General features: G+C 38.3%; 1 protein-coding gene across 6 annotated transcripts in view; it reads right to left on the bottom strand.

Moving 5' to 3' along the window:
• Nucleotides 1-14002, bottom strand: part of CCDC15 (coiled-coil domain containing 15) — a 100277-nt gene extending 86275 nt beyond the window's left edge. For 5 of the 6 annotated variants that reach the window (XR_005792975.1, XM_040483427.1, XM_040483425.1 and 2 more), the window contains exons 1-5: nt 13715-14002; nt 13184-13370; nt 7918-8067; nt 7312-7503; nt 314-427 (exon numbers count right to left, since the gene is read on the bottom strand). Coding sequence is in view for 5 of the 6 variants with exons in the window: in XM_040483427.1 (XP_040339361.1) it covers nt 314-427; nt 7312-7503; nt 7918-8067; nt 13184-13363 (636 nt within the window). In the remaining variant the exon portion in view is untranslated. The remainder of the gene's footprint in view (nt 1-313; nt 428-7311; nt 7504-7917; nt 8068-13183; nt 13371-13714) is intronic. The other variant, XM_040483428.1, reaches the window with a different exon arrangement.
• Nucleotides 14003-14606: the final 604 nt, after the last annotated feature.

The raw sequence follows: 14606 nt of genomic DNA, 5'->3' as shown, positions 1-14606 counted from the left end.
GCTTGGTAACGACAGACATTCTATAAACATTGGCTGCATAATTTTTTTTTTAATTTAGAATATATTGTATATAATTTTGTATCCTACTTTTTTCACTTAATTTTGTATCACAGACACTTCTGTCTTTAGATATTCTTTGAAAGCATATTTTTTTTACAATAGCTATATATGGATACACCATAATTTTTTAACCATTCCCTACCATTGGATATTTCAGGTTATTTCCAATTATTTTTACAGTTATAAATAATTCTGAGATGTAAATAAATATTTATGTGTACTTTTTACAACAATTTATTAGAAATTAATTTACCTCTCGGTGGGGAAAGGTTTTTCTTCTACCATCTGGAAACACTGACACATTTTTTTTGTTCACAGTCTTAAATGATGCCAGTCGGTGACGAGCCTGTTTCATGGTTTGACTAAGCTGCCAGGGAAAGGGAAAAAAGAGCAAACAAAAACAGGCTAAAGTTTTAATACCAAATTCACTAAGTGTTCCAACAGGAAAACAGGCCCCTATTATTAAAAAATGCCAGACCTAAGACAAGAGGATTACCTGCAAAGGAGACTGTGGTTTGCTGACAGTACTTTTACAACATGACTGTCATTATTCTAAAATACTGTTATTTCATAACGTGATTTAAGGGCTGTTATTCAAATCATTTTTCAACAACATATGCTTTGTATCAAGAATGTACACAAAATATCAGAACCTAAAAGTTTTAATTAATAATTTTAGAAATTATGAGCAAATACATTCTTTACCTCCTATCCATCTTCTCAATAAGGAGTTATTTCTTCGACTAGTCTTTGCATGCCTAATCACTTTTATCACTCCTTGCTAGAGGACTCCATTCCTAGTCCCTCTAAAATCTTTTTTCCTGTTTACAAGAATCCCTTCTTCACCCCTAACATTTGAAACCTATAGCTATTCAAAGTCTTTTCTCAAACCCCCCTTCTCCCAGGAAGCCTTTCTAAGTTAACTCAGAACACAAACTCCAACATCTCAACAGAACCCATTTGTTTCAAGTACTCTAAGTAACAGCTGATAATGAGTATTAATATTAAATACATTGACTTTGTGTTCATTCCTTACATCTACCAGGTCATTTCAGTAAGCACCTGTTTTGATCTCTTTTTCAGAAGAGCATAGCCTATTTTATTTTTCACAAATCTGCACAGAATGTTCTCTTAAAGAAAATACAGAAATGGGGGCGCCTGGGTGGCGCAGTCGGTTAAGCGTCCGACTTCAGCCAGGTCACGATCTCGCGGTCCGTGAGTTCGAGCCCCGCGTCAGGCTCTGGGCTGATGGCTCGGAGCCTGGAGCCTGTTTCCGATTCTGTGTCTCCCTCTCTCTCTGCCCCTCCCCCGTTCATGCTCTGTCTCTCTCTGTCCCAAAAATAAATAAAAAACGTTGGAAAAAAAAAAAAAAAAAAGAAAATACAGAAATGAACAAAGTACCATGTTTTAGGCTAAGCACTACATCATGTAGAAGAAAAGCATATCCCTATACTACAAAGTAAAATTAAGGCAAAGTCAGGACCAGTTCCAACCAATCCAGTAAAAGTTAATGATATCAATTCTCCCTGGAAAGTAAATCATGACTATGATTTACAGATATAAATAACAAACGCTTTGGTTTTTACTAATGGTGAGCTAGGGATAAAAACACTCTCACTACCGGTGCAGTTTCCCTACAGCATATCACCTGTTTTGTCCTTGCTTCTAAAGGTCTACACCTCTCACCAGAGAAATCAGCTTGAAACATTACTCTTTATTTTACTAAGAGGGGACTTATTTATTTAAGAAAAAAATTTTTAATGTTTATTTTTGAGAGAGAGAGAGAGACAGAGCGCAAGGCAGGGAGGGGCAGAGAGAGAGGGAAACACAGAATCAGAAGCAGGCTCCAAGCTCTGAGCCGTCAGCACAGAGCCCGATGCGGGGCTCAAACTCATGAACCATGAGATCGTGACCTGAGCCTAAGTCAGTTGCTTAACCGACTGAGCCACCCAGGCACCCCTAAGAGGAGGACTTCTAAATTTGGTCAGCAGAATGGCTACAGGGATCAAGATAGAGGTAATCATACTATAAAAAGAGATATATGTACAGTTAAAGTTATAAAAAATACAGAGCCACAAATGTGGCTCACTGCCAAGTATAGTAGATGTTATTGCCCTGCACAATGTGACCAAGGATTCAAAATAGCTGTTGTAACAGATTTAAAATAAGGACACATGATCTACATCTCCCAACAAGTCCAAACCTCTATTAGAGTCACAGATTGATTTTAGTCCCTTAAGCAGGATATTTCAACTGGTCCAGCAGTTGGAATATACGTTATAGTCTTTCCATTTCTCTGTCATTATCCATAACCCTTCATCAAACCTCAACCCGAAAGCCCTTTCAAGGACCAGCTATGAGGACTGTAATAGGCTGACTAATGGACACTCAAAGACACCAGGTCCTGATCCCTGAAACCTATAAACGTTACTTTATAAGAAAAAAGGGGCTTTGCAGATATTATTAAATTAAGTATCTTAAGATGAGGAGATAATCCTGGACTATCCATATGAGCCCTAAATGCCATCCCAACTGTCCTTATGAGAGAGATGGCAGAGGAAGATGTGGCATACAGAAAAGAAGAAGGTGATGTAAAGACAGAAGCAGTGATTGGTACAATGTAACCACAAGGAAAGGAAAGCCAGCAGACACCAAAAACTAGAAGAGTCGAGGAACAAATTTTCTCCTAGAATCTGTGGAAGAGACCCTGCTGACACCTTCGTTTTGGCTCACTGAAACTGATTTTGGACTTCTGGCCTCGAGAACTTCAAGAGAATTAATTTGTCATTTCAAGTCGCTAAGTTTGAGGTAATTTGTTAACAGCAGACAAAAGAAACGAATACAAGGACCAAAGTCAATGTTCATAAGCATTAAACAAAAATATAGAAAATAGGGGAATTTTACAAATCAAATTATTAAGTGGGCCTCCCAAGCTATAGGCTCACCAATAACCTAGATCTTGCGTAAAAAGGCAGGCTTGGATAATGAAAATTCCTTATCTTACATGATGAACTAGGAAGTATGAGAAATCAGACACAGGAACTGAACCTAAAAGGTCCGAAGCTGGAGAAAAGAGGCTAAAGGAGCCATAAGTATGCCTAAGTTTCAGAGCTGTGATGATGAGAATACCAGTTAGTAGAAAAATTAAGCAAATAAGAGAGAAGCTTATGTGTAGAGACAGGGAACACTCCCACTTTGCCTGGAACTGTCCAGGTTTAGCACTGAAGGTCTCATGTCCTCAGACAATAAGGAAGGTGGGTCACCCTATGAGAAAACTGAATCAATCAAGTTATTGATTAAATACTAGTTGTGAAGATCAAAGAACCTATGCTGTTGTGATCACCGGAGCTACCTCAGAGCCAGAAAAACTCCTCTGACTCCTTAAGGGAGTTTCCGATTCTGCCATTATCATCCCATGCATGTTCTTGAAATAAAATGAAGTCTTGCAGCCAAAGAGCCTAACTCAAACAATAGTTTTCCAATGATAGATTAAGAAAACTTATCAGGTTATTTCACATTGCTTAAATCTTTCTTAATTACCAAAATTAATTGGTATTTTCAGGGTTGAAAAAGCTGGAAAGCCTGCATTACAAAGAGAGAATGAAAATAAAAAACAAGATAATAAAAGATTCAGTGAGAAATAAAAAGCTGAGATATCCCATGCTAGAAAATAGTGGTAAACTTAATAGTGTATTTAGAAAAATTATTACATGGTGAGAATGAAACAATGATCAGCTGTTCATTGATTCCCAACCAAAATGAAGTTATCAAGGGACACAATAGAAACTCAATCCCTAGAGATAAATATCAGTCTGAACAAAAGCAGGGGGCTAGGCTAGTTCTATTTTATGGGAACACTTGAAATTTCTTCCAGTTTTATGATTATAGTGGCTAACTTTAGGTACCCTATCTTATCTATTTCAGAACAAGTAGGTAATACCAAGTATTATGAGTGAAGGCTGGGGTGAGGGTACAGAATAAGAGAGGTCCTAGCAAAATCACATGTTGGGGTACAGGGCCACATCCAGTTTTGAAGGCCATATTTGAAAAGAGCATATTTGAAAAACTAAATAGCATTCAGAAGAAATCAACCAAGATTATAATGACTGAAAGCATTAGGAATGTAAGAATCAAAAGAGAAAAATGGGGGGCGCCTGGGAGGCTCAGTTGGTTAAGCATCTGACTCTTGATTTTGGCTCAGGTCACAATCTCACAGTCATGAGATCAAGCCCTGTGTTGGGCTCCATGCTGGTCATTGAGCCTGCTTAAGATTCTCTCTCTCCCTCTCCTGCCCTTCCCCCATGTGCACACACATGTGCACACGCGTTCTCTCTCTCCCCCCAAAAAAGAAAAAAAGAGACAGAAATGATAGCTATAATCAAATATAATCAAATACCTAAAGTGTCTTAGAGATGACCATGGTATTTTATTTTCTATTACTTGAGAGTGCAAAACTAGGCCCAATGGGTAAAAATTATAGGAACATTTTGACTTAGTATATTGATAAAATACTTCTAATAATTTCAAGACTTCTAAAAATGAATAGCCTAAAAAGTGGTCAGTTGCTCAACAGTGGCAGTGTTCTAGCAGAAACTAGAGACAATATAAAAAGAATTCTTTAGAGAAAGAAAGGTTAGACTAAACAATGTCTTTTCTTTTCTAACGTTTAATTAAAAATGTAAATAAATTCAGGGGCGCTTGGGTGGCTCAGTTGGTTGGGCATCCGACCCTTGATTTCAGCTCAGGTCATGATCTCACAGTTCATGAGTTTGAGCCCCACAAACTCTGTGCTGATAGCACAGAGCCTTCTTGGTATTCTCTGTATCCCTCTTTCTCTCTCTGCCTCTCTCTCAACAACAACAACAAAAAAGATAAACTTTTTAAAAAAGATTTTAAAAAATGTAAATAAATTCAAACATATTGGAAATGTCAAACATATAGTAGACAGAAGCTATAATGAATCCCACATACACACCCAAACAGTTTTAACATTATCAATTCCTGGCCCATCTTATTTTATCTATAATGCCTTACTTCACTTCACCCTTATATTACTTTGAAGTATACCCCAGATATCAAATCATTTCATCCTTAAGTATTTCAATATGTCAGATGAACTTTTAAAACCCTCCAGCTCCAGGATTCTATGGTTCTATCACTCCGTGGCACACGAAAACTGAAAAGTCCACCAATATTCAGAAAGTGAATTATATTCACCATTTACTCAACCACTTCCAGATAAATCAAGGGAGTTAGTGCTTGAACAATGCCTCACTGTCTAGTTCTTAGTGACATCTAGTGGATAAAAACTGCAACAGAGGAGCGACTGGGTGGCTCAGTGTCAAATTCTTGGTTCCTCTCACATCATGACCTCATGTCTTGAGTTCAAGCTCTGCGTTGGGCTCTCTGCTGAGCGTGCTTGGAATTCTCTCTTTCTCTCTGCCTCTCCCATGCATTCGCACATTCTCATTCTCTCTCTCTCTCACTCTCTCAAAAATAACTTTTAAAAATTAAAAAAAAAAAAACTGCAACAGAAACAGTAAGATTAAAAAGCATCTAATGTCAAGATGCTGTTTGGGCAAAAGTTTATAGGCTTAAAGTAGTTTAGGTCACTGAACATTCTTCAGTAGTTCATCTTTTAAGAAAAAAACGGTATAAATTTTTTTTTAGTTTTGTAACATTTCAGGCTTTTCATAACCTGATTTCGTCCTATGTAACCTCAATTTTCTGTCATCCTCCTCTATAAACTATCAATCAGAAAGGTTCCATCACTTATTCCCAAATATACCAAGCTCATTATACATTCTACACTCTTAACTGTTCCTCCTATCTCAAAATTCTCTTCAATTCACCAATTCAATTCACCTTACCAACTCAAAATATACAACTCAATTCCACCTCTTCCAGCAAATATTTCCTTGGAATTGAAAAATTTTTGAAATTCCATAGTGCAACTTTATCACCAAATATAGCAAATATCTCTATATTATTATCTAATAGATTGGAGTCTACCAGCTTTACATCTCGACTTGGAAATGCAAACCCCCATAAAGGGTCCCATTTCACATTTCATTCGTTCAATGTTTAAGAAACACAGTATATTCAAATATCTGTGAACTGATGTGTTCTACTTATATACTATACAGATGAAGTAAAATCCTCACTACGGTGGGATTATAGCCACAAGCACCACGAAGGCAACAACCTTGTCTGTTTTCATCAATGTTCTATCCCTTATACTTTATGAAGTGCCTGATTCAATAAATATTTGCTCAACAGATTGTTCATAACCTTAAAAAAGGAAACAAAAATGATTTTTAAAATGATTACTACAAACCAAGCAATGGCAAGAAAAAGTCATAGTTCGGGCAAAGAAAAAAATTTTTTTAAGTATTTCAATATAATATATGCTTATAAAGCTTTCCCTAATTATACTAACAACTATACAATCCCTTCATACTTATGACCAAGCAAGTCAGCAGTTATGAAACTTTTATTTTTGCATAATCATCATTTTCTACACTTTTGCTCTCCTCTCACTATCCCTAGAAATGCATTTTAAATAAGATGAAGTATAATTCCCATAGCAGAGTTGAAGAATATGGTATCGAGTGACAAAAAGCTCAGGTACACTAAGGAGAGTTGACTGCATGGTCTCAAGTGATTTCAGCGGATGAACCTACTCATGGTGATTAATTTTTAAATAACAGATATGTAAAATCAATTACTTAGGATATGTTACTTTTTTTTTAATTCTATGTCAAGAGTTTACTATGTTATTACTTGACCTATAGATCTATTTATTGTGATTATCAGACTAAAGGACAGAAATGAGGAAAAAGAGACAAAAATAATGAATGAAGTGCCCCATATATGTACTGTACCTTTTTGCAATAGACATTAGGAATCAGTTCTGTCCAGATACCATAAACAATAACTTACCCATAACACAATTCCAGTACAATTGGGAAAAAAAATCTATGTTCTTTAACTTAAAGCTCTTTCTCATAAGTTTTTAACTCTAAGAGTTTGGCAGCTTCCTTTAGATGACTCTAAATTGTCTTACCAAAAATAAATAAATTTAGAATATGTATAAAAAACATTATTCCACTATTCCCCACTTTACAAAAGTAAAAAAAAGAAGGTAATTAAAAGTGAAGTTGAGTAGGATACCTCCTAATCTCTACTTCATATTCTAGATATGGCATGTATCTAAAGAAAATCATAGGCATAAAATGAGTATGTACTTACAGCCTGGGCTTGTTGTTGGAGTAATTCATTCTGATTCTCTCTATCTTCTAGTCCATCCCCCAGCACCTGGGAAGGAGGTAACCTAGCACTTCCAATTGCAGCATTCAAGTTCTTTGGAAAAACACTTGTTCTTTTAGGAGTTAAATGTGTTGGATCTGAGGACTGCATGGCTATAGAGCCTTCTTTTTCTGCCTACACAAAGGAAGAAAGAGTGAGATTCTTCTAGTGAGATTCTACTCCGGGCCAGTACAATCAAATAATGCCTATAAGTGGCCCAAAAGACTTTAAATCAGGGCCAAGGATAGAAAGAGGAAAGCTTTAGCAAGCAATGAAACTAATATTTACCAGGCATCCCTAATGTGCTAATAATTTACCTATCAAATTCTCCTAACAACACTGTGAGACAAATATCATAGCCTCATTTTATAGATAAAGAAACTACAGTCCAGAGAAGTAATAGGCCCAAGGTGACACAGCTAGCAAGCAGCAAAGCCAAAATTCAAACCCAAATCCAAAATTCTGACATTGTTTTTGATTATTTGGTGAAAACAAAAAAATGAGTCAGAGCAACGTAAGAATAAAATATGGTTTCTCTTTTGAACTTACTGCTTCATAAGATCTCTGAAGCTGATGCTTTTTTCGCAACCTGATTTGTTGATTTACTCGGCGTTTGACTTGTCTCTGAAAATGCTTCAGAGCTTCTTGTTTTTTTCTTAGTTGTTCCTTTAGTTCTTCTTCAATCATATATGCTGAAGTCTTGAAAGATGAAAGAAAATAAACTTAAATGTCAGCAGTTTTGCCTGTTAGGACTGTTTTAAGCACAAAGCTGTCAAGGTACAATCCCAACAAAATAATTCAGTTCTATAATCCAAAATTCCCAGTATAGTAAGGAAATCACAGGAGTTCAGAAGCTGATAATCTAGACATAGCTACTGAGTACCAAGAACTCAAACCAAATCAAAAACTAAAAATTGGAATTTTTGTACTCAAATCAAATCTTAATTTTTCATTGAATTGACAACTAAAGTTGCCTTCATTAATTCTTAATGAACCAATTCAAACCTATCTTATGTTACACATTTTCTAAAATGAATAAAACAGTCCAGATACGCCAAATTGCTCACCGCTCACCAAATATGTCCTATTATAAAATGCCTTCACACTCAGATTTACGCTCCATTTTTAACCTTCCTGTCATCTCCATCTAGTAAAGTAAAGGTGGTACTCATTCTTTAAGACCATCTAATAACCAACCACCTTCCATAATTGGTTCTTCCTCTGAGCTTCCTATGCTATAGTACCTCTCATTCTTATTAACATTGAGTGTAATACTTCTCAACTCCCCCATTAGATTAGGTACACTGTGAGGGCAGGAAATGTATTTATCCTCTTTTGTTTCTCCTACAGTATATGACACAGAGCCTTGAATATAAAGGCACTCAATATTTGTGTAATGCTCAATTCTAAAACACATTCTAAACGATCTAGAACATTTTATCCCATTTGAGTCCCTAATCAGTATTCACTTCCTCTGAATGCTTTGAATAACAACCACAGGCATAATTAAAAGCAGTTACTTTTTTTTTAGAGAGAGAGAGAGCACAAGCAGGAAAAAGGAGCAGAGGGAGAGAGAGAATCTTAAGCAGGCTCAATGCTCAGCACAGAACCCAACTCGGGGCTTGAACCCACAACCCTGGGATCATGACTTGAACTGAAACCAAGAGTCAAACGCTCAACAATGAGCCACCCAGGTGCCCCAAGCAGTTATTGTTATTAAAGATCTATTACAAGACAAGCACTTTAACCACATTATATCACTAAATCCCTAAAACTACCTCCAATAGAAGATATTCTTATTCTTTATATTAAAGATGAGGAAATTGGGGCTCAGAAAGATTCATCTTTAGCCCAAGATCCTACAGTGGCAAGCAGCAGAGCTACAAGTCTCTCTGACTCCAATACTTATGCCCTATACTGTTACTGCTTGTCTCTTGACTATGTCTCTCTTGCATAAGGGATCTTCAAATAAATAAAATCATACTCCTATCCAGCCCTTCTTCTAACACAGTGATTCCAAATTCTAATTCAGAAAAGTGCCTCAAATATTTCATAAGGCAGTCATTAACTCTCAAAATGAAAAGAATTTAAATTCCAATAAAAATTACATTTTTCAAGAAGTCTATCCCATATTCTACACAAGTATATACCATAGGAATAGAGTGTACAAAACAAATATCAAAGAACAATTGGGTAAAATAATTCCAAAGGAGAGATATATGTAGTAAAGACTGAACAACTGACCAAAATTAACTCAGGCTCCAGAAAATTAAAGCCATCCTGCCTCTTTTACGTCTATTGTCTGTCTGCCCCCTCTTTTACCCCCATACTGAGATTATTGAACATCTTATTAGTGTATGACTGATTCCAAATTGTGAATCTCAACTGTAAACCAAAGGTAAGAGTATACCATATTTCAGAAACATATTTTGCTCAGCAAACACCATTTTATAAGGCAATCAGAACCCAAGAACATTGTCTCAGATCCTGAGACATTAAGAGATTCCCAGACTCAAATAAATTTGAGAAATACTGGCTTAAGCAAAAATAAATATTGTTTCAATTGTACAACTAATTCCTCATAGACATAGACTTTTTGTACCCTAAGGACTATCCAAGGGGACAATATAGAAAGAAGTGTTTCTCACAACAAACAAAGAACATTTTTGGATAATTCACGTATGATGAAACTTATGTTTAGTATGCACAGTAGTCTCCAAAGATGATCTCCCCTTCTCCCCACAGTGAATCAAGCCTCCCAGTATCAATGCTCTTGTGTAATAATCTCCCATACTGATTGTAGTCTGGCTCTGTATATATCCAACAGAATGAGGCAGAAGCATTGGCTCCATGACTTCTCAAGCAAGGTCTTAAAGCAACTTCCACCTACAGCTCTTGGAGTGCTCACCCTAGGGGAAATGAGCCACCATATAAGAGTTCTACCCTGAGACCACCATGCTGAAAGGAAGCCCAAACTAGCCAGGTAGAGAAACCATGTGGAAAGAGAAAGCATCCAAGCAAGCCCGCAGCCATTCTAGTCATCCTAGCCCAAGTGCCAGACATGTGAGTGAGAAAGCCATCCTGGACATCACAGCCCAGTAGATGGCCAGATGAAGAGGAAACAAGAAATCCAACCAATAGCCAGAATCCAGTAGAGTTGTCCCAGACATCTCCAGCTATTTCAGCTGTCTCAACCAACAGGCTTCAGACATTGTGTTGTAGACGAGCCATCCTCACTGTGCCCTGTTCTAAATCCTGACACACATATATAATTTGCTATAATTTGCTTTATGCCACTAACAGCTAGGGCAGTTTGTTATACAACAACAGATAATCAGATAAATTATAAAATAATGCGACAGCCATATATGCTGATAGAATAGCAGTGTCCTTTGATGCTAATTTAATTAGTGGAAGGGGAGGTCTGAAGCTATGGTATTCTTAGGAATCTCAATGGCTCCTTGAAACTTTGAGAACAAAAATGATTTAAGAGTTTCCCTTTAAAATAAGCATGTATTAGGTCTACCACACTTTAAAAGTAACTATTCAGCATTTATTCTGAGCTGACAGAAGCTGCATCTGTCAATAAGGGTGGATTCCCCAGACTATATATACTAAATTGGTAAAGAGTTCTAGGAAATGCTTGATCAAATTGCCATTGACTGGTACTGATCAATATTTTTTAAGTGAGGGAAAGGAGACATATATTTTCCAAGACTAATATTTTGAGTTAAAGTTTGGGAACATGAGACTAAATTCTTTTTAACACAGAAAAAGAAAATTCTGGTGGTTTTTAGGCATTTTGATGCTACATTACAAAGATGCCAGGGGCGCCTGGGTGGCTCAGGCGGTCAAGTGTCCGACTTCAGCTCAGGTCATGACCTCACGGTTCGTGGGTTCCAGCCCCGCGTCAGGCTCTGTGCTGACAGGTCAGAGCCTGGAGCCTGCCTCGGATTCTGTGTCTCCCTCTCTCTCTGTTCCTCCCCTGCTCTCACTCTGTCTCTGTCACTCTCTCAAAAATAAATAAAGATTAAAAAGAAACAAAGATGTCATAATTTGAGCAATGAAAACGAGGTGTCATAACTTAAATACCAGAATACCTTTGTACCAAACCTTATTAACTCTTCTGGGGTGTTTCTTACACTTATCCCTTTTCATTCCTACTTCAACCACCCTATTTTTTAAAGCTTTCCCTTTCTATTCCTTATCATGAAACAAGTCCTGATGCCATACTTCATGGCTAAATTGTTACAATTATATCCTAATTCGTCCCCCAGAAGCCAATCTATATCTCACCTCAAAAAATTTTTGAAGCAATTAACCTAGTCAAAACACTGTTTTACCATATTTGTCTGTAAATATTACACAATAAATGAAGTCAATCCCTTATCCAAGATTTCCCTACAGCTGTGGTTCCCCACAGCTCCTATTTCCCACAATGCCACTACACATCCTCTCCAATCAATCTAATCTACTCTTAGAATCCTGAATATACCTCCCTCACTTCCTACTCTCCCCATTCTCCTTAATTGGAGAATCTTCCTTCTTCTTTGATTACCTAATTTCTTTATTAAACTTGCCTGTATCACATCAACCCAAAGTCCTACCTTATTTCCTTAAGTATCATAGCACTTAATCATATACTACTTAGACACTTCAAATCCTTTCTGGAAATAGGCAGAAGAGGAATAAATGAATACATATGAACATACATATAAAAAAATAAAATGAATACATGAAATTGCTTTGTTATTTAAGATTTACTTTAAACATGTCTCATTTCTTCTCTGAGATCAAGGACCACTCATATTTTTCGTCTCATGTTCAGCATTTTGTCTATATGTGCAGAATACCCTCACACAATTTGTGCATTCCATAAATACTTACCAAGTGCTTATATTTATCAGGCACTAAGACAAAGTTGGGGATGGTAAAAAATGAGATTATTTTTTTTCCCTTGTGCTCTGGAAGCTCACACTCCATCAGGAAAAGTAGACATGCATGCAACTTACTATAAATATAATGTGGTAAGTGCCACAATAAAATTCCAACAAATAGCTAAGGGGCACAGTTTGGTGAAAGACTACCAAAAACCTTCTTACAAAATTGTCCTCCTGCGCTAATTAGTACATATGAGAGTTATTATGGAAATAGGCGCACATGTAAACTTTGCAAAAGTTTCCCTTCACCTGAAATGCGCTTCCCTACGATCTATACTTACAGCATTTTCATTTCTTACGGACTAACATAGGCTATATTTCCACACTCATTCATTCCACAAATAAGTCCTTAAGACTTACTATATGACAGGACAGGAATGAACAAAATATAAAGGTCCGCGTCTTCCTGGAGTTTATAGTTAAAACTTCCTCAGGATCTCAGTCAGAATTAATCTCTTCTTTCCTTATTCTCTTACTGTATCTGAATCTTACAGAATCTCTATCACACACTTACCATAACTCTAAACAATCAATTCATGTTAAATTAAGTGTGGCAACTGTCATCCCTACTAGCTGCAGGGTGTCCAGAAGATACAGACAGTGCCTATGTCTTGTGCACAGCAAGCAATCAAGAGTTTGTGAAATACAGTTTTGGCAAATACATGTTTGTTCTACAATCCTAAGGCAAGAACATAACTATTTATAAAAGGACATCCCCCAGACAGTTCATCTTTATCTAAGCACCAGGTATTAGAGAAGGCTAAGATGAAGAAGAAGAAGAAAAAAAAAAACACAAAAAACAGAAAGAAAGAAACAAACAAACGAACAAAAACAGGGGAGGAACCCCACCACATCTGCATCAAACTGACACTCACATATGCTGGGACTTCCGAACTATCTGGCAAGGCAGGTTCCACCCAAGCCCCAACTGGCACTATAGCCTGGTTCCTTTCGGCCAGCACTGCCAACACGTCCTTGCTCTTCAGGGGGTTTAAAGCCAGGGGCAACCTTGCGGCATTTCGAGGCTTCTTGAGGGGGGCCATCCTTCCTGGCATGTGACCCCTGGATAGGAGAAAGGAGAAGCTTAAAATCTTCAAGCGACTGCGTTAAAAGCTCAATCTCCTAATCCATCAGCCACAGGCTCCTGGAAAGGAGAGAAACCTGGGAGGAGGCAGTAAGTAGCCTGACAGACAGTCGAAGAACAAGAATTCTGGAGAAGGAAATGGGAAGAAATGAAAAGCGTTAAGTTTTAAAGACTGCCTTGTGCAAGGAATGGGGATGAGAGGGGAGAGAAAAGGGATCTACTGAGGGAACGAAAACTGTGCCCACTGGTGGCACCGCGAGGAAAGGGAGGAACAACCGTAGCAGCCAGAGAGGAAGGGGGCTGGTAGGGTCGGGGTGGGAACCTGGGTCTGAGGCTGAGTCCAAATAACTGCTATCCGGTTATGGAGGGAAGCGATGAATGCCGGGGAGTCCCGAGCCAGATAAAAGCCTGTTTCTTAGGCCTCGGGGGTCCCACTCCTGCTGAGATAGCACCGACCAAGCACCGGTGCACAGGTCGCCACACATTCAAACTACTCGGGATTCCTAGGTAACCGCCTCCAGCAAACCGCCACTTTCGGGAGGGCCGCCGGGCCCCGCTCAGCCCGGCCCCGCCCTTGGGTGGCCATGTATCGGCCCCTTCCGGTCTTGCGTTCCCTCCCCGGGGATGGGAAAGCGTAAGGGGCGGGACTTAGAGCTCCGCGGTAACGTCACTTCCGCCTCGTGTCTCACGCAGGGGGCGGGATTTGTGAAGGCGCGAGGAGCGGGGCGGGGACGAGTGGTTTCGCGGAGCTGCTGAGTGATGCGAGAGTTAAGGTGTGTAAGGCCCCTGGTGCAGAGATGGAGACCAGCACAAAACCTGCGGGAAAAGGTTACGTTGAACTGAAGAGCGCTGACTCAGAGGGCCAGGGGTTCCAATAGAGGGAAGCAGGGGAAAAGAATGGAAAAAACTGGGTCTGACAGAGCTTTCCTCCAGGAACAAACTAAACTAACAGTAAATCATACCCATCCTGTGTACACATCATTACGTTTATAAGGCTATTTAATACATATTCTTATATTTGAACAGCGCAGCCTCGTGAGTGGTCACCCTCTCTGCTCCAAGCTCTACTATAATTCTGGGGCACTTCATTACGTGAAGTACCTATTCATTCGTTCATTTAACATATTGAAAGCTTCTTATATATCAGTACTGTTCTGGGCACTGGAAATATATAGCAGTGAAGAAAACAAATATCCCTTGTTCATGGAATTTGT

This window comes from Herpailurus yagouaroundi, unplaced genomic scaffold (assembly GCF_014898765.1).
Source record: "Herpailurus yagouaroundi ecotype Mexico unplaced genomic scaffold, PumYag 161, whole genome shotgun sequence".
Taxonomy (NCBI): Eukaryota; Metazoa; Chordata; class Mammalia; order Carnivora; family Felidae; genus Herpailurus; species Herpailurus yagouaroundi.
This window is presented reverse-complemented; position numbering and strand designations above follow the sequence as displayed.